General features: G+C 46.0%; 1 protein-coding gene across 1 annotated transcript in view; it reads left to right on the forward strand.

Moving 5' to 3' along the window:
- Nucleotides 1-2,378: 2,378 nt before the first annotated feature.
- The window catches only part of TSEN2 (tRNA splicing endonuclease subunit 2), a 68,477-nt gene continuing 49,611 nt past the window's right edge, over nucleotides 2,379-21,244 (forward strand). The window contains exon 1 of the mRNA XM_013004564.2: nucleotides 2,379-2,517. Within this exon, the coding sequence (XP_012860018.2) occupies nucleotides 2,480-2,517 (38 nt within the window). The 5' untranslated portion in view covers nucleotides 2,379-2,479. The remainder of the gene's footprint in view (nucleotides 2,518-21,244) is intronic.

Here is a 21,244-nt window from a genome sequence, read left to right on the forward strand (position 1 = left end):
GGGGGTGTGTGAGGGGAGTTGGAGAGCAAATAACGAATGTAGGCAGGGAGAGGGAGCACTAGAACTGATTGTGATGCTGTATCTACAACTCGTTTTGAAAGCGATTGAATGATGGAAGGGAATGATATGTGAATTATAGATCAATAACACTTTCTTTTCTTTTCTTTTTTTTAAGAACAAGGAGGTCCTGAGGTGGATTGACATAGAAAAAGCAGAGCAGGGACAGGGGGGGGTAGGGGGTGGGAAAGAGGTCTTTACCAGAGTCCTGACACAATTGTTATTGCTGCTAGTCAGCACAGACTCATGGGGGGCCCTGGACAACAGGAAAAACGGTTGTCCCCAACTGTTCATCTTCACGATTGTCAGTGGGCTTGTGTTCGGTGTTGTAGCTCTTACGCTTCCTGAGGGTCCCCCTCGCAGTTGTTAGCCCCCCACTGTACTGAGTGAGCGTCTGAGTCTCTTCCCCTTTATGAACCAAGAGGCTTGGACAAGCCTTGGCACTTCTTTGTCCCTCAGTTTTCCCTTGGGAAAAGGAAGGGCTCTCAGTAGCCCTGCCCCGCCTGCCTCCCAGGGCCAGCTGTGACTCCAAGGAGCCGGGCTGGGAACTAGAACACGGTCCTTGGGTGCTCAGTGATGGGGTGAGGGTGTCAAGCACCCAAGAGATGAGAGAGAGGGGGCTGTTGCAATCCCCACCGAGCACTGTCTTTTCCCAAACTAGGATGACAGGGACTCATGGTGCCCTGGGATCTTCCCTGGACGGGGAGCGAATCAGTGTCCTCGTTATGGGGATTGAATGGGTGACCACTGCGAAGGGATCACTAAGGGTCAACAAGCACCCGCCCTTGAGGCTCAAGCAAGTCCCAGCTTCCCCAGAAGTGTTGCCAGCCAATTGCCAAACCCAGACAGTTGACATAATACTGGCACATGACAAATCTGTGGGGTCGATCACCCATCAACTGAGGACACTCCTGAAAGCAGTCCCAGCCTTGCTCATTCCGCCCATTGGCTCTCAAGAACCCAACTCTCAAGAATCCAACTCTCAAGAATCCACTCTGACCAGGTCATCCTCCTGCTCAGGGGGATGGACAATCTTCCGGTGGGGTATGCCCAAACTCCTGAGCTTGGCCTTCAAGACTCTGTGGCCCAGACTCTGGTGAGCTCTCCCTCCCACCATGCCTCTGGCCCCACTGAGCTACAGACTCCCTCCAGGGGCTGCCTGCTTCCTGAAGGTGCCAGGGTTTCACAACCTGGGTGCCATCCAAACGCTCTTCCCATTGTCTTCCAACAACCTTCCCTCCATCCTTCAAGGCCTAGCGTGGATTTCCCCCCTTTTGTGAAAACAGCCCTAAGCCATCTTCCCCTGTGCTCCCATGTCTCCCACACAGCCCTTCCCACACCATTGTATCCAGGACTTCTTTAGATAGCCGTCTCTCATCCTGTACCACAGGCTTAATAGGCTAGAGATTTGTTCTGATTTATTACAAGATCTTCAGTGCCCGCGAGTAAATGCACATAAGCTTAGTTAACAGAGTCATTCGTTCTGGATGGGCCTTTGGGGAAAGAGAAGGAGGGTATGATTTTAGGCCCGGTGCTAGAATACCTTTATCTGTAGAGGATGTGGCAACAAATGAGTCCTTCTTCCTTCATACGTAGTCCTAAAACCTTCTTCTGTGCTACCCAAGACTATTCTGCGGTTAGAATTTCCATCAAAAGCCAAGCCGGGCAGTGGGAGTTGCGGGAGGGGGCGGAGGGGAGCTGGGTAGAGCTCCCTGCAGGAATCAGAAGCTCACTTTGCGGCTGCTCTCTCTGCAGCCTTGGTGGTGCCTTCTGTCTCTCCTGGCCTCCGCTTCCTCATCTATAAACGTGTGTATGTGTGGGGGGTGGGGGGGTGGTCACTGGAGGAGCAGGTGAGATCATAAATGATAAAGAATCATGAAAAGCAGGAGGCACAAGCAAATGTGATTTCTCTCTCTCTGATCTTCATGGCAATTCATTTCAGAGTCTTTTGCTCAGAACTTGGCATTTTCCCTCCTTGGGAAATCTCCCTCCTCAGAACTGCTGCGATTGAAGGAGCCTTGCTGGCCCCTGGATTTGCTTCCACGTGCCTTCTGGGGAGCAGACTTTGCCTTTAAATTTCAGTAATTTATTTTCCTACCAAATAGACTCCCAGTGGGTCTGCAGTGGCTGGAACATGGAGACCAACTGATGCGTGCCTGCATTTTTAAAGGCTTTAATATGTAACCGTTTCATTCTTCCAGGGGAGATATTTCCTAAGCGATAGGATCCTTTGTCAATAATATACTTGTTTAGGGTTGGAGGTGAGTCAGAGAACACAAAGCCCAAGCACCAAAACTAATACTGGTGTTGGGCCTTCCCCGGAGACAGGTCTCCAGCAGCACAGAGGTGTCTCCGCAAAAAGGCCTGGTGATCTACTTCTAAAGAAATCAGCCATTGAAAACTTCGGTACACATGGGGCCGCATGAGTCGGAGGCTCCGGTCACTGGATGTTTTGACCAGGTCAGTGATGAGTAATGGGATGCAGTTCAGCCCAGACGCATGAAATTCTTGGGATGTATGGCTTCAGACAGGACCGGCTGGAGCACTTCCTAGAAATCTTGACCTGTCACTGTAAGCGGGGAAGGCTAATTAAAGGAAGTGAAGAACTAGCAGTCAGGAGATTGCAGTGTGCTAAAATACCCAGGCTGCCACACTGCATATTGCCAAGTAAGCTCTCTGCCTGGCTACCCACCTCCCCACCCAGAGGCTCTTTCTTCCTTGACTGATGTCCCCTTGCAAACACCTTCTCTTCACTGTTTATCCTGAAGGGACCTTGCAGGCAACCTTTGGAACAAAGGCTAACACTTTAACTGAGGCTCACAGGTGCCAACTCTGAGTATACCAAGAGCTGGCTCTGTCTTTCTCATCCCAGCTCCACCGCAGGGTCCAGGAACAGAGCAGTCAGGCCCCTTTATAAAAATAAATAACAGTAAAGGAAAAATAAACTAAACTTGGGTCAGTCGGTTTCCCCCTCTAATGCACATTGGGCCTGATCTGGTTTTCAAAATTTCTGTGGGTTGGTTGGTTTGATTTTTGTTTGTTTGTTTTTTCATATTAGGGTTTATCTCGGATGAATTTGGTCATTGAGGGTAACCCTCTTGAATTTTTGTTATACATTTTTCTGTTTTTTCAGCATATGAAACCCAGGATTGCTGAACCTAGAGAGGCAACAGGTAGAAGAAGGGGTTTTTGGAGGGTACAGTGCCAGGGGATGATGGTGGTAATGGGGAACTGATGTCAAGGAGTTCAAGAAGGAAGAGAGTGTTTTGAAATTGATTGTGGTAGCAATTATACAATACTGCTTGATGTAATTGGATTATGGAATGCTATGATATCGGTATTGGCTCCTAATAAAATGGTTTTGGGGGGGAAAAACTCAGGCCATTTGTTGTTTTTTGTTTTTTTTAAATCGTTTTATTAGGGGCTCATACAACTCATCACAATCCATACATACATCAATTGTGTAAAGCACATTTGTACATTCATTGCCCTCATCATTCTCAAAACATTTCCTCTCTGCTTAAGCCCCTGGCATTAGGTCCTCATTTTTCCCCTCCCTCCCTGCTCCCCCCTCCCTCATAAGCCCTTGATAATTTATGAATTATTATTTTGTCATATCTTGCCCTTTCCGACATCTCCTTTCACCCACTTTTCTGTTGTCCATCCCCCAGGGAGGAGGTCACATATAGTTTCTTGTAATTGGTTCCTTCTTTCCAACCCACTCTCCCTCTACCCTCCCAGTATTGCCACTCACACCACTGGTCCTGTAGGGCTCATCCACCCTGGATTCCCTGTGTTTCCAGTTCCTATCTGTACCAGTGTACATCCTCTGGTCTAGCCAGACTTGCAAGGTAGAATTCGGATCATGATAGTGGGGTGGGGGTGAGGAAGCATTTAGGAACTAGAGGAAAGTTATATTTTTCATCGTTGCTACATCGCACCCTGACGGGCTCGTCTTCTCCCCGAGACCCCTCTGCAAGGGGATCTCCAGTGGCCTACTAATGGGCTTTGGGTCTCCACTCCACACTCCCCTCATCATTCACTATGGTAAGATTTTTTGTTCTGATGATGCCTTATACCTGATCCCTTCGACACTTCGTGATTGCATAGACTGGTGTGCGTCTTCCATGTGGGCTTTGTTGCTTCTGAGCTAGATGGCCGCTTGTTTACCTTCAAGCCTTTAAGACCCCATATGCTATAGCCATTTGTAATAAAATTAAATATATACTTTATGACCTACCCATCCACTCCTAACTAGATTTTGTTAAGTGAAATGAAAATATATGTCCACATGAAGATTTGTGGAAGTACATCTGTAACAATATACCTCCTAACAGTCAAAAAGTGGCAACAACTCAAATGTTTGTGCTCTAATGAATGTATGGAAATAGGTATGTCCATGAAATGGAATATTATTATACAGTCATGAAAAGTAATGGCGCTCTGGCACATGCTGCAGCCTGGATAAACCTCACAAACATAATGTGGAGTGAAAGAAGACCACATATTGTATAATCTCACTTCTCAGAGATGTCCAGATGAGACAAGTCTGTAGAGACAGACCATAGATCCGGGATCCAGGGATTGGGGAGTTTGGAGTACAAGGGAGAGTGACTGCTAATAGGGATGAGATTTCTTGTTGGAGTGATGAAAATGTTATAGAACAGGGTGCTCACACGTTTTCAGCATGGGAGCTACTTATAAAATGATGAAGTCAAAATGATCTACCAAATACAAAAATGCAAAACATATTTATTTTTATTTATTTATTGCATTTATTCATAAATGCATTAGAAATCTTTATATGTACAATGTATGTTTATGTACCTTGCATAACTGCATGAGTCCATATTGTACAACACAACACAATTAAGTATGTAAATTTTTTGTCATGACCTGAGTTTACTCTGATGACTTGCACTGAATGGAATGAGCCAGGGATGCATAATCCGGACAGTAGTTACTGACAGCCAGCCTCAAGCACACTTCCAAATGATCATCAATCATGGTGGAACGGTACTTGGACTTAATGATCCTTATGTGGGGAATGGCTGACTCACATAAATAAGTAGAGCCGAATAATGCAGTCAAGGAGGTAGCACATTTTCTCATGTTTGGGTACTTTCCCTCTGCGAGTAAGTTCCAGAACTGTTCATGCGCTCTGGACTTCAGCTGAATGTCGGCTTGTAGCGTCAAAATCTCTCATTCGGAATGAAAGTGATACGTTTTTGTCTTCTTACTTGGTCCAACTCCCCAACTCATTTTTTTAAATAATTTTATCGGGGGCTCATACAACTCTTATCACAATCCACACATACATCAATTGTGTAAAGCACATTTGTACATTTGTTGCCCTCATCATTCTCAAAACATTTGCTCTCCACTTAAGCCCCTGGCATCAGGTCCTCTTTTTTCCCCCCTCCCGCCCCACTCCCCCATCCCTCATGAACCCTTGATAATTTATAAACTATTATTATTTTGTCATATTTTACACTGTTTGGCATCTCCCTTCACCCACTTTTCTGTTGTCTGTCCCCTAGGGAGGAGGTTATATGTAGATCCTTGGAATCGGTTCCCCCTTTCCACCCCACCCTCCCTCCACCCTCCTAGGATCGCCACTCTCAACCACTGGTCCTGAAAGGATCACCTTGTCCTGAATTCCCTGTGTTTCCAGTTCCTATCTGTACCAGTGTACATTCTCTGGTCTAGCCATATTTGTAAGGTGGAATTGGGATCATGATAGTGGGTGGGGAGGAAGCATTTAAGAACTAGAGGAAAGTTGTATGTTTCATCGTTGCTGCACTGCACCCAGACTGGCTCATCTCCTCCCCGAGCCCCTTCCATAAGGGGATGTCCAGTTGCCTACAGATGGGCTTTGGGTCCCCACTCTGCACTCCCCCTCATTCACAATGATATGATTTTTTTGTTCTTTGATGCCTGATACCTGATCCCTTCCACACCTCATATTCACACGGGCTGGTGTGCTTCTTCCATGTGGGCTTTGTTGCTTCTGAGCTTCCCCCACTCATTTTAATACCCCCTTTCTACATTTAAGAGAAAAAAAACAAGGTCTAAAAATTGGTGATAACTTAGCGTGTCAGTTTTGCTGCACTTAGTGCAGTTGTTTGCGCTTGTGTTTGACACCTAAAATGGCATCTGATTGCACTGTATATCAGTTAAGCGACAGGATTGATGATAGGCTTATGTCTATATTTTTAATGCCATGCGATCTACCCACACTACAGTTGCGATTGACTAGTAGATCGCAATCACCGTATTGAGCACCCGTTCTAGAGAATGGTGGTTGCACAACTCTGAATACTGCAAAAACTGCTGAGTCGTACGCTTTAGATGGGGAAATGGGTGGAATAAAGCTGCCATTTATATGAATAATACAATAAGTCAGTAAATAAAAAGTGCCAACGGTGATCCTTCCTCAAGCCCACGTCAGGTGCTTGTGCAGCCTGTGAAGCCCCAGAATTAGCACCCTGCAGACAGTTGGACCACAGCATCTCACTGGGCTGGCAGTGTGGCAAAGCATTGGTCCATCCCTCTGCCTGCTCGCCCTCGCTCATGGAGCTGACTCATTGACGTGACCTCTGGCTTGATTGGTCCACCCTGAGCTAAGGCAGAATTCTGATTCTCACCCTGCAAGCCCTGGGTGAGCAGGACAAGGTGACAAAGCTTTGCCGGACCCATGTTGTGGACCTCCTTCTAGATGTCACTGTCCTTGGTGCTGTCGTGAATGTTCTGTGACCTTGGCAGGTCGTAGATAGGGCCGACTCGGCAGAGAGTGAACACTGGGATTGAGCCTCACAGCCAGTGTGTGTCTTGCTTGATGCCCCACTGTGTGTTCTGTGGCATGACAGCAATAGTAGAGAGCACTTACTATGTGTCTGGCTTGACCGTAGCGCTTAGGATGTTTCATTATTCAATCCTTTCCACCACCCTGAAGGGGAAGGTCTTATATTAATTCTGTTCTGATGACAACTGATGGTCAGGCCCTGAAACCTACAGGTGGCCTCACTGTGGTCACGGTGGCTCAGGCAGAGTGACCTGAGGGTGCTATCTGTACCTGTCACCCCAGGAGGAGGCAGAGGGTGAGCAGGAAACAGGGCTTGCCCAAGGGTCAGCAGCCCCTGTGTGGACTCTTCAGTCCCAGGACTCTCCATCCTGTGCTAGCCTGTGTCCAGTTACGGAGCACAGAGAAGAAATGTAAGAGGCAGGGCTCTCACCCAGCTTGAGTCAGAGGGGCAGAGAAACAGCAGGCTATTCACATCTGAGAAAGGACGGTCACATTTAGAAAACTACCAGACCAGAATTCTGTATGGAAGGAAGGCAGGAAGGCCTCAAGGTTAGAGATCTCCGCAGATCAAAGAATATTCCGTGAAGATGAGGGGGATTATTTTTTCGGTTGGTTGGTTTGCTTGCTTTTCCAGGTCATCAATAATGGACAATACATGAGCTCAGTTGCCTGTCTGAAGTAGTTTCTAGAATATGCTTCTATAAGAGAATTCCAGGCAGCCAGGCCTTTGGCTCCCCTAGTTCCCAGGCCTGCTTAATTATTCTTTCTTTCACCTCATCTCCATATAATAGCTACCCCAAATCTTGGTTTTGATACACACGTGGGGTTGCCATCAATCTCAATTATCTCAATCGATGCCAACTATTTCTGTGCTGTACTTTTGTTTCATGGAGGGGGGCGGTATGAAGTTCATTTAAGAGATTGGAGGTTGGGGTCTCTTTGACAAAGGGTGCTGGAAAAACTGGATTTCTACAAGCCAAAATTAAACCAGATCCAGCCCTCATGCTGTACACAAAAAATAATTTTTGATGCAAAATAACTGAAAAGTGCATCAAGTTGTTAAACATGAAATGTAAAATCATAAAATTCTTGGAAGAGAATATAGGAGCAAAGACTCAGGACCTATTTAGAAAAAGAGATCTCTATTCAAACACATCAATATGCATGAACCCTAGAAAGCAAAACTGATAACTTGGGTCTCACAAGGGCAGACACTTCACCGAAGAGAATATTGAAGACGCCAGCACATGAAAAGATGCCGAATGGCATTTGCCATCAAAACTAGAATGTGGTGCCATCTCCCTCCACTCGGAGGGCTAAGGGCGCCCTGTTGGTGCAGTGGTTAAGCACTCAGCTGCTAATGGAAAGGTTGGTGATTCGAACCAATGCGGCCCGCGCTGCAGGAGGAAGATGTAAGTACCTGCTCCCACAAAGAGGTGCCGTCTTAGAGAGCTCGGGCGGCAGTTCTCCTCGGGACTCTGGCGTCACTGTGAGTTGGAATCCACTCAGTGGCAGTGGGCTTGGTTTGCGGTTTTAGGATAGCTAAGATTAAAAATTGTCACAAGGGTTATAGGGGATATGGAGAAATTAGAACTCTTATCCATGGTTGATGGAAATACAAAATAGTATAACCCTTATAGAAAAGTCTGGAAATGGCCATTATGGAAAAATCTGGCAGTTCCTCAAAAAGAAACAATCCTGAAGGTGGATTTGCCACCTGATGTAGCAAATCTACTTGTATGTAGATGCCCAAGAGGTCTCCTAGAAGTGACGCGAACAGACACATCTAAACCTACGCTCATCGGCACTATTCAATGTAAGCACTACAACAACTTAAGGGTCCACCGGAGGATGAAAGGTCGCCCCTACAGCCGGCGGGAGCACAATAAAGAGAGATGAGTCCCTGAAACATCTTACAACACAGATGAACCTGGAAGGCATTGTGTTTAGCAAAATAAGTCAATGATAAAAGCAATTCTTGTATGTGCTCACGTTTAGGAAATGATACACAGGAGCTCGTCTTCCTGAGTGGGTACCAGAGGGCAGGTGGAGAGGAGAAGTACTCCTTCGGTGGTAGTCATGTTTTGTTTCTCTACGTGGGAAAGATGACACCTTCATTCTGTCTCAGTAACACAACAGACAACTCGCTCCAACATGAGAGCTCACCCGCAGCTTAGCATTTCCAATACTGCCTACAGGGAGGACTGTGGCGAGAAGCTTCTGTTAGGTCGTTCGCTGTGCCATGGTGACTTTGAAATCGGTACACCTGTGTACGACCAGAGGACCAACAGCTACTTTAAAGTGTGAAAGAGACGGCTGGGGGCGGCAGGGAGACAGGGAGATTAAGGAAAAGAACTGAAAGAGCCGGAACAAAAATCATGCGATGGTTGGACACCCTGTGAAGAATGTGACCCATGTCGCTGGCCAGAATGTTTAGAAATTGTGTAACGGGAGTGAGTTTGGCTGTGTTTATTTCTACCACAAATGAAAAATAGAGAGAAAATGGGTTGGGGCTCACTCTGAGAGATAGCAATAGGTCCTTTTCTTACGTACATCTCATTTTAACCTTCACGGGAGACGTCCGTGCCGTGGCCAAGCCGCCATGGTAGAAAGCACAGACTGGCTCCAGTCACGTGCGTCTCCTGCACCAACTCCTCAAGCCTTTCTGGGTCCTCACCAAGCTCCCGCTTCTCTCCGCCTGACACACAGAGGTGACGAGCAGCAGGTTCGCTCCAGCTCTCAGACGCTCCCATGTTTGAAATGGAATGCACTGTCCTTTTTCAAATTCAGTTTGACCTTGGCTGAGGGAGGGCTGTGAGGCTTCTCCCTGCCTAGCTTTGGAATAAGCATTCTAGTGGACTTTTTGTCCTGCAGGTTGTATGGAACTTTCTCATTCATGGGGCTGCTCATTAAAACACAAAACAAATTGGAGAGCAGACTTATGAAAATAGGAGTTAGATGGTGCCAATCAAAAGCCCAAGAAGCATCCACCCAAGGTCTGGCCCCATCCTCTGGCTTCCACCTGCATCCACATGACCGAACCTTTGGAGATGGCCAGACACTGTGCTGGGCACAGGGGATATCGAGATGAACAAGGCCCGGCTCCTGCCCATGCACAGCTCCCGGGCCTCCAGGGTGATAAGACATGCTTCTCAAATAACAGACCATGCCAGCCCTTGAGTGATAAGAGCTGTAGGAAAGCTCAGATCACCTATAAGAGTGTGGAGTAGGAGAGGGCACTAGGCCAAGCTTCTAGAGAGGAGCGTTGGCAATGGATATGCAGAGCCCGTGAGGAAGCATGTGCTGAGCAAGGGCCCAGCTCCTTCCTCATCATCTATTGCTGCTGACACACATGCCCATGTGGCCAGCACTGTGCTGTGCACAGTACCTACATGATGTGATTTCATCCTCAGAGCAACCCACGGAGGCAGTGACGACCACTGCCCCATCTTTCTGAAGCTCCAAGTGCTGCTCCAGGTAACACTGCAGGTAAGTTCCAGGTACTGGCCTTGACCCCAAGTCTACTGGAAGCCCAAGCCCCTGCTCTTTGGTTGACTTAAGGTTTTGAAACAACTGGCAAATACATTATTCCATTTGATCTTTCTGCACCCGGAGTTTCTCTATGTCTCACCAACCTGTTGGTATAAATGAGTCACCCGAATACTAGTAATAACATGAGTTTTACTTGTTCCCACCCCTCTTCCCTGCCGTGCTCATCCTGGTCCCCCAGCCACCTGCAGAGCCTCACTCCCTGCATGGTGGGAGTCCCCACAAAGTCTACTTTTCCTCCTTGGTGGCCCCATTAAAAGTGACAAGAACATACACTCTCTTGGGTGAGAAGAAGGTCACTGACAGAGCGAGGGGACAAAGCTCGAGTGCCAACACTGCCTCCAACTCCTAGTGGTCTGAGCCACAGCCATCAGTTCCCTTCTGGGAGCCTCAGTTTCTCTCCCTGTGAAAGGGGCAGAGTCCGTTCTACTCGGCTTCACTGAACAGCAACTGAAAGCCACACGTCGAACCAAGTGCTGTGGGAAATGGTAGAATCAGATCCGGGCTCTTGATAAGACACAGGCATGCAAAATGACATCCCAAGTCCTATGGGTGGGAGGGTGAGGGCCACTAGGGAGTCAACCGGCATTGTGGGAAGGGCCTTTCCTGGTTGGGAAGAGCCCCATATGGCAACCATTCATAGAGGCTTTAATGTACGCCAGAGCCCACATGTAGAGCTTTCCTGGTTTCATCCCATTTGACCCTCTCCAACGCCATGTGAGGTGGGGACCAGCATTATTCCCACGTCGGAGACAAGGACACCGAGACTCGGAAGTTCAGTCACCTGCCCAAGATCACACAGCTAGGAATTGGTAGAAAGTGGTTGAGTTGGGGCTGACAGACTCCCAAGCCTATTTTCCTAACGCCTGGCTTCTCAGCAGTGAGGCCAGTATGGCCTGGCTTTGAGACCTCAGTTCAGTGTTGATACAGCTCAGATGTTAAATGAGTCCCTCCTACATTACAGGATTCTTTCTCAACACGCACAATCAGCTGAAACAAGCATTTCTGGCGCTCAAGTAAAACCACGGGGGAATCTTCTCCAAAGTCACAGAAAAAACGAAAGCTGCTGGTCCGGGCGGTTTCACGGAAGGTTTGCCTCTGTGCAGCCTTCGGGGGTGGCAGCGCCCAGTGGCCCTTGCTCCCATCCGAGCCGAGTGGACTGTGGCACCTGGCTGTTCAGGGATCATCACAGTGAACATCCCAAGCTCAGCCAAGATCATTGCATGCCTTGCCTCCTTCGCCTTGTGCCACTGTTTCTTCTCTATTTTCCTGAGAGCCCTTCACCTCGGCTGCTGTTGTTAGCTGCCTGGCTCGGGTCAAGCCCGTGTATGCAGAATCGAACTTGAAATAGTTTATTCAAGGCTGTCACCTTTGGGGAGGAGATCATCTCATACCTGACTTCTAGGATGCCTTGGAGTAACTTTCAGCCACCAACTTGTCCGTTAGTAGTCACCCAGGGGCTCCCAACAATTGAAATACTTGGGCTGTGTTTGTAAAACTGTCTATGCAGAGGTTGATGGCTGACAAATGAAATCAGACTCACAGAGGTGGGACTCAGGCCTAGCTGCAGTCTCAGATTGAAGACCTTGGCCCTTAATCCGTTTATGATGTGCCCTCAAGGGCACACAACTTCAAGTTGGCTGAGTCTAAGAAGCCCAGGACATAGGAAAAGAACAACTTTTAGCTGATGGTTCCCTCTCTTCTCTTCTCTTCCGTGTGTTCTCATTCTCCCCCTCTTTTTTTTTTTCCTCTCTCTTTTTCCCCAGCACACCAGGAACTAGGCTCGGGTCTCCCTCTTGATCTGAGATTCTTTGGCCTTTGGAGTAAGAGGCCCTTAAACTAGATGGTGCCATGCAGAAAACGGCACACACTAGGTGCTCAGTAAACACTTGTTGAGCAAAGTAACACAGAGACCCCTCCAGCCATTCATTACAGGCATTTATGTGATTGCAACCTCTGTTCTGTGGGAGTTTAGGAACCTACGCAAAGAGAATGAGAGCTGGCCACCTAAACACGCTACCACAACCCATCAGCAGTACATGAACTTGTCCCTTCCATCACCCCTGGGCCAACAGTGTGTGTCAGCTGAAAAAAGATCTTACCTCATCCAATAGGTAGAAAACAATTTCGGTTTTGGTTTGAATTTACATTTCCTTGAATACTGGTAAGACTGAACTTTTTTTTCTTCAGATGCTTATTAGTCATCTGTATTGCTTCTTCTCTGAATTGTCTGTTCCCAATTTTCTAATTTGCGATGAGAAATGGAACTGCCAAACCGACCGGATACATGTGTCCTCCAGCCAACACATCAGCTCCCTGTAGGCAGTCTTCAGCAAGCCAAACGCTAATCAGAACGGTACTTGGTGAGCACGGAATAAGTGAAAAAGGCGAGGGCTGGGATTCCAGTGATATAAGCATCAAGCAAGATTGACCTACCGCTGGGATCCAGGGGTCGTTGGCCCCAGGCACCTGGCCTCTTTGTTGTTTTCTCTGCCTTCCTGGCTGCTCAACTCTTCTTCCAAGGGACACATGCGTCCTCTAGAACAGGGGTCCTCAAACTACGGCCCGCAGGCCACATGCGGCCCGCCAAGGACATTTATCCAGCCCGATGGGTGGTTTTGCCCGTTTTAGTTTTTCACTTCAAAATATATGTGCAGCGTGCATAGGAATTGCTCATAGTTTTGTTTTGTTTTTTTTTAACTGTAGTCCAGCCCTCCAATGGTCTGAGGGACAGTGAACTGGCCCCCTGTTTTAAAAGTTTGAGGACCCCTGCTCTAGGACTACTACTTCCATGTTGGGCTATCTCTGGCCTAGAATTACATCTTGATTTTAGGTTGGAATACTGAGAGTATAATCTTCATCCCTAAATCTGTTGCTTGCTTAGACTGACTACCCCAGTTCTCAGGCCCTTACACAGTGACCTTGACCTCCAAAAGGTCAAGATCTGTTGCTATAGAAAACTGCATGAGTGGAAGGGAGATGCCAGTGGTGTCAGGTTAAGAATCAATCACAAAGAAGGGTTCAGGTGCCCAGCTACCACTTCTGAACATTCTGATCAGGGACACAGTAGATGGATTCTGGCACAAGGGGAGGAAAGTGTGAAACATAACTTAATTTTCTAAAAGAATCCAAGTTTAGTGGACCTATTGAGACTGGAGGAGTTCCGAGCTTATTACCCTATGTTACTCTTCAAACTTTGAATCCTAACTATCCCTGAAGTCACCTTTCAGTTAAACAACAGTTTAGCTCAAAAAAGTAAAGATTGTCACCCTTGAATGTTGTCTTGTTTCTAAAATAAGTTATCTCCATGAGAACAAGCCGACAAGCACTATTTTAAAGCATCGATGAGAAGGTTAGGGGGCAGGGAATTCGAGTTGGCTAGAGTGAAACTAGAACAGAAACATGAGAATGCTGACACAACGTGAAGCATGTAACCAATGTCCCTGGTCATGATGTAGAGAAACTGTGAAATGGGAGTGAGCTTGGCTGTGTGTCCTCACCAAAAATCAAATATCAGGAAGCCAAAAGACAGAGAGGGGCAAAGTGAGTGAGTGGTCTGGGAGAGTTGCTGGGCAGGAGGCAGAGTGTTTAAGGTCAGGAACAATTCCATTCAAAGGAGAAGAGAGCAAAAAGGACGTTAGGGGGGCCCAGGCCTGGGTCTCTTTTGCCTGGAGTATGCAGCAGCCTTGCCCTCTGGTGACCCTCAGCCCCTCTTCATTCTCTTCCACCTCAGGCCTCCAGGGTGACCTTCCTAAACAAACTCTGATTAGGTCACTCCCCTCCTTAAACCCTTCCTTATGACCTGACCAGAGTTGGGATTTAAAAAAAAAAAAGAAAGAAAGCTAAACACCTAAGTAGTGCATCAGTCTGGCCCCAATTCTCCTTCCCAGAACTGCATCTTTTCTCCAGTAAACTTCTGGTTGATTGCTGACTATGCCATGCATTTTCATACCTCCGGGCCTTTGCCCAGAAAGCCCTTCTCACCTGGGCCAGTTCCTCTTGATTATGATTATTATTATTGTAATACCCAGCTCGAATGTCCGCAAGCCTGGGAAGTCTTTTGGAGCCACTCCCATGCTTTCTCAGAACCCCTCCCTCGTAGCATTTGCCACATTGTAAGAAAGTTTAACTCCTCCAGTGCACCCACCACGGATAGACTCTGAGAATCTTGACCTCAAATACTGTGTTGGGTTTCTTTGGATCCCTAAACTCCAACCTATTGCCAATACATCACAGTTGCTGAACCCACAAGAATGGTGCCATTATAGACGTGTTCATGAGAAAGACTCGTGTGGAGATAATTAGGACTGGAATCGAGCCCTGGTCCTACAATCTTAGATAATTTCCTTATTCTCGCTACACCTCCATTTTATCATGTGTCGATGGGGAGCTTTGGGACTCGACTATGTTGCGCTGCTATTTATTAAAACTTTATTTTTAGAAGGCATTATACTAAAATAAACATGCTTATAATAATAATGACAAATATAATGTATTCAAATATTCCTGGTAGACTGTGAATATATAAACAAAATCTTTGAAGGACTCTCAGTCTTTGCTTCTCTGGAAGCAAAGAAAGTAGGGCCAAGGCCTCTTGGAGGGAATAATTCAAACGTTGGAGGGTGGGTGGCACTCCAGTATAACATGATGCTACTCTTAGGCACCATGAAAAAGTGTGGTGACATGAAATTCACTTGGATGTGGATGTCCGACAGACCCTGACAGAGCTCAGACCCTTCTCTCTAGTTGTGTGACCTTTGGCGAGTCACGTTGCCTCTCTGGTTCTTGAAAACTGGAGATGATCTAACTTAAGTACCTCTGAGAGATGATAATACGAACTCAGTTGGATGTAGGACTCCTTGAGTACCAAGAAGCTTTTCTTTTTAAGCCCAAAGAGCATTAGCTGGAAGGGGGAGAGCGTTTGGACAAAGTACTTCATCCCTCTAAGCCTTGCGTTTCTTGCTGCTACGTGGTTAATAAGAGCCACCCTTTGGGCAAACTGTTTTGAGGTGACGGAGATGACGGGTATGGAGAACCGAGTGAGGGCATTCCATGAATATTAGTTTCTCTCCCAGCTGGCAGCAGGGCATACGCCCAGTTCCATTTTCTTGGGCAAAAAAACTTAGACCAAGGGGTTTGTGGTAGAGTTGGAAACAACTGAGAGGGAAACACAGTCAAGAAAGAGGCAGAGGAAGAGTTTAGAGCACGTGATGATTTGCCTTCTCCCATCAGAAAATGCCCTTAAACAAACAGCGAGTTTCCTCCATTAATAAGACTTGTGGAATGCAGCTGAGATTTTTTTCTTCCTCCTTTTTGCTGATTAAGTTCCCACAAAACCCCCTTAAGAATTTTAATAAGAAATGCAAAAATCAACAAAAGTCCAGCAAACCCTTTCCTGTTATTAAATAAAGAAAGTAAATATTGCACATTGGACATATTTCATAAGAGGATGTTTTGTTTGGGTGAGGGGGGGAAATGAGAAAGAAGAGAAAAAGCCCTTTACTTTCTGGCAGCAGACATCGGCCTTTGCTGAGTTGGGTTTCAAATTCGATGACGGGGGCATATTCCTGGTGTGCTTGAAAACCAGGCCTTTGGTGCCATCGGAGGCGGGCAGACCCCGGCACGCAGGTGTTAGCCCTGCTGAACATCCTCTGCCTTCTCTTCAGGCCACAGTTCTTCAGTCCCCCAGGAAATTATCCTACTGCACCCACAGGTGAAGCAGACCCACAAGACAAAAGCCATTGGGAACAGACTATTTTTTCTATGTTGCATCAAGAAGGAGTTTTAAAACACACACCCAAAAGGTTCTCTGTACCTCCGCTTTGGATAAGACAGGAACCCTTACAGCATCCTGTATCCGTTGCAAGGAATCCATGAGCAAAGATGCAAGCGAAGCTCGATGGTGCTGATGTTAGTAGGGTCACTAAGAGGACCGCCAGAATGACCCGCCGCCTGGCCCTGTGCCATCCTCAAAACCGTGCCCGTGTTTCATCCCATTGTTGCAGCCACCATGCCAGTTCAGCCGGTTGAGGGTCTTCCACTTTTTCGCTGATCCTCTACTTTACCAAGCATTGTGTCCTTCCGAGAGCTCCCTCCCGAGAGCAGGTCCAAAGTATGTAAGACAATCGTGCCATCCAGCTTCTGGTTGAATGTCTTCCGACATCGATTTGTTTGTTCTCCTGGCATTCTGTGGCCTACGATTTAATCAAATTGGAAACGAAGCAGTAAAAATAAATCAGATAGTATTTGGCATAGTATGACATATATAAAGAAAGGGGGGTGGAAAAAGAGGAAATACTTTCCTTTGTGGTGCTTCCTAGTTTACAAAGTTATTATTCATGATTTCCCAGGCTGAGTGTCATAGCCCTGGGAGATGGGAAAAGTAAGAATGGCGTTTACGTTCCACTCGAAGTGGCCATGACCCGTTCTAAGAAACGCAGGACGAGGCAGGCAATACATCTTGTCACAAGCTCAGAGAGAGTGGCCCGAGGAAAGGGAGGTGGAGAAGGAAGCCTACAAGTATGGTTGCTTCCAGCCACTTTCCTCCCACAGTGGAACCACACTTCCCCCTCGCATCCCACAGCCAGCTCCTCAACCCTTTCTTACCTCGTCAGAGGATTCCCAAGACCTCGCTGCTCCCTGGAAGACAGGGTTGCCACATGGTGATGGGAGCCTTGTGGGATGCCAGGGCTAGGCTCTTACCCAGAAATGGCTCTGGAGGGAGCACCCTGCCACACATTGGCAGAGCAAACAGCCCCAGGCCTGAACTTTGCAGGGCCGCAGGCTGCTGCTTCCTCTCATCTCCTCATCCCAAGTGCCTCTCAGCCGCTCCCTGAGCACTGCCAGCCTCCACTTTTGAATTGTTTCTCCTAAATAGAAAAATTATTTCGGTTTTCTAGGCTGGTTTGTTTCGTAGAAGAGTTAAGATATATAAAGAAATGCAACTAATAATTGAACCTATACCTATATTCCAACCATCATATTTGCTTCTAGTGTTTTGCCTTTGGTCTGTTTGTTTTCAATTAAGAAACGTAGCATTAGACCCTTTACTGATGAAAAACCTAAAGAATATTGTAATAGAAGGGGAATTTCTCAAGATAATCCCAGGCATACATGAAAACTCAACATGATACTTAATGGAGAAAGACTGAGAGCGTTCCCCTTGTAATTGGAAGCAATTTAGACTCAATGGTGTATTAGAAATCCTAGCCAGACCAATAAGTCAAGAAAAAGAAACAAATGGTACCCAGATTAGAAGAGAAGAAGTAAATTATCTCTACCCATAGATGATGTGGTCCTATACTTAAAATTTTTCAAAGCATCTTTGAAAACTTCTATAACTCATAGAGGGAATTAGCAAAGTTTCATGGTACACAGTCAACAAAGAAAAATCTTATGAGTTCCTTCTATACACCAGCATTTAAGAAATCTAAAAGGGAGATTAGGGAAACGATGCTATTTGCAGTCGTATCTAAGAGAATAAAACACTAGGGATAAATCACAGCAGGGACAGGAAGGACTTATACCAGCGGTTCTCAACCTGTGAGTCGTGACCCCTATGGGGGTCGAACGACCCTTTCACAGGGGTTGCCCGATTCATAACAGTAGCAAAATGACAGTTATGAAGTAGCAATGAAAATAATTTCATGGTTGGGGGTCACCACAACACGAGGAACTGTATTAAAGGGTTGTGGCCTTAAGAAGGTGGAGAACCACTGACTTATACAACGAAAACTATAAAACATTGCTGACAGAGCCCAAAATAGACAAATAGATAGAAAGATGTTCCATGCTCATGGATTGTAAGGCAATATCGTTAAGATGTCAATACTCCCAGAATGACCTCTAGATTCAATGTAATCCCTATCAAAATTCCAACTACCTTCTTTACAGAAATAGAAAAACCAATCGTCGACTTTATATGGAAAGACTCACTCAAACCAAATGCACTGTCATCCGGTCAGTTTGACTCCTAGTGACCCTACAGGACAGGGTGGAACTGCCCTACGGGTTTCTGAGACTGTGACTCTTTACAAGAGCAGAAAGGTTCATCTGTGTCCCTCGGTTAGCAGCCCAGCACATAGCCCACTATGCCAGCAGGCCTCCTTATATGGAATGGCAAAAGACCTCAACGAGCTAAAAATAACGACCGTCATGGTGAAAGAGAAGAGTAAAGTAAGAGGATTCACACGTCCTCATTTTAAAACACGCTACCCGGCGACAGAAGAGCCTTTGTAGTGTATTGGTTAAGCATTGGGCTGTTAGCCCAAAGGTCAACAGTTTGAAACCCTCAGGTGCTCCACAGGAGAAACAAAAGCAACACCACAAAAGGGAAAATAAATGATACCTCAGAAACATGAAAAATGTTTGTTCATCAAGACTTTACCATAAACAGTGAACACTAACAACGCAGAGAAGGTCTTCAGAAACCATATATCAGAGAAGAACTGAATTACCAAAATAGATATAAAATTCCCACAACTAACTACAAAAAGACAAAGACCCAATCATGAAATGGACAAAGGGCTTGAATGTCACCAAAGAGGTCATTTAAATGGCCACCAGACACATAAAAAGTTCAGTGATATTAACCATCAAAGATGCAAATCAAGACCATAAAAAATAGCATGTCACTCCCATTAGGAAGGCTGAGATTATTATTTTTTAAATGCATATGAGAAAATCAGAACCCTTATCCACTGCTGATGGGAAAGAAAAATGGTACAGCCATTGTGGAAAACAGTGACAGTTACCCCAAAATCTAAACACAAAATTAGTCTGTTACCCAGAAATTCCACAGCTACTCCAAAGACGTGAATGTAGAAACTCAGACAGACTTGCACACCAATGTTCATCCCATCACTGTTCACAACAGCCAAAAGGTGGAAACAACTTAAATGCCCATCAACAAATGAATGGAGAAACAAAATGTGATTTGTATAATACATACATACAATGATGAATGCTATTCAGCCTACAGGAGAAATAGAGTCTTAATACACACTACAGGATGCATGGAGCTGAAGGCATTATGATAAGTGAAATAAGCCAATTATAAAAGGACACATAAAATGACAAGAGAAGACAAAGGTACTGAAAACAAAGTTTATTGGTTTACTAAGATGGAAGGGGAGGAACATGAGGCTTTCCGCTCCCCATAAAGAGAGTTCTAGCCTTGGACATTCAGGAGAGCAGTTCTGCCCTGTCCTGTAGGGTCGCTGTGCGTCAACAAGAACTAGATGGCAGTGAGGGACCGCAGGGAAGGGGAGAAGAGGGTTTCATCAACGGAAAGATTGCATTAAGGGCAGAGTTGCACAGCCAATTACTCTGCTTTCTGTCAATAGGTGTACACCTGTAAAAAGTGGAATGGGCAAAAAGAAAGAATATAAATACTCATATAACATTAGAAATAAAGCCCACTCACTCATTCATTGCCATTAAGTTGATGACAAGTCATTGCCATCCTGCCAATTCAACGGGGTGGAATTGCCCCTGTGTGTTTCCAAGACTGTAACTCTTTATGGGAGTAGAAAGCTTCTTCTTTCTCCCTCGAAGCAGTTGATGGTTTTGAACTGCTGACCTCTCGGTTAGCAGACCAATGAGTAATCCCTAAAGTACTTTAATTTACAAATCCCAGCGCTAAAGACAGTAACACATTTAGTGCATGTCCTTCATATAATTTTGAAATAGTTGGACGTGCCTATACCTGCATTCAAGGAGCTCTGCTGGCACAGTGGTTAAGTGCTCAGCGTTCAAACCCGCCAGACTCTCGGAGAAAGAGGTGGCCGTCAGCTTCTGCAGAGATTCACGCTTTAGAAACCTTTGGGGACAGTTCTCCTTTTGTCTGACAGCGTAGTTATGACTGGAAATCGACTTGACAGACATGGGTTTGGCTTGGGCTTATACACACATTCAGTACTTGTTATTATTTTGTGTGTTTTGATATAGAGGAATTATATACAACTCCTGTTCTGCATCTTATCTTTTTTGCAAATCATATTAAATCTATAAATGTTGATAGGTATATAAAATTAATTTATGCTTTTTACCTGCTGCACAGTATTCTACTATATGTAATATATAGTGTACCACATTTTAATGTATACAGTTCTCTAGGGATGGATATTTAAACTGACCCTCACCCTCTTTTTTAAAGGAAACTATAGCCACCATGCTCTTTGATTTAAAAAACAAACAACTACAAAAAAAACCAACCCTGTGGAGAGCAGTTGTCTGGGCCGCAAGCCGTGCAGCCACTAAGAGGCTAAGATAACTCGATGCCCTCTGTGTACACCTCTAAGAGAGCACCTGCATGGTGAAAACATTAGGTGCTCAAAATACCTCTTCTCCTTGATGCGAATCATAGGTGTTTGGGCAACCAAAGATCTAAAGACCCTACACAAAAGACCCTGGACCATTAAATGGGGCCAGATGGGCTGAGTACTGTCTCAGCAGCTTACCCAACACCAAGCAGGATTTGTATTCATAGAGGCCTGTAGGTCGGCCTCCTTGGTGGGCATCAGAGATGGAATGGTGTACCCAAAGCCACAGGTTGTATGCTGCCCAAACTCCATCCACCAAAACTTGGATCTACTTCCAAAATTTACTCTGGAAAGGACTGAATGCAGCTCTCGTTAGGTTGTACTCCAAAAGATTGCTACCGCCACAGAAACTACACGTGGGAAGCCGGTGGCGGTTCACTTGGACGGAAGCCCTTCAGAGGTTCTCAGCAGCTAAGGGCAGAGCCCAGCTAAGTGGCAGGCCTGCTCCTGGGCCACTGCATTACCCTTTCTCTTTTAAACAGTCATCGAGTAGATTCCGACTACAGGATGT

Source organism: Echinops telfairi, unplaced genomic scaffold, assembly GCF_000313985.2.
Source record: "Echinops telfairi isolate 266 unplaced genomic scaffold, ASM31398v2 ScPeMD7_31;HRSCAF=116, whole genome shotgun sequence".
NCBI lineage: Eukaryota > Metazoa > Chordata > Mammalia > Afrosoricida > Tenrecidae > Echinops > Echinops telfairi.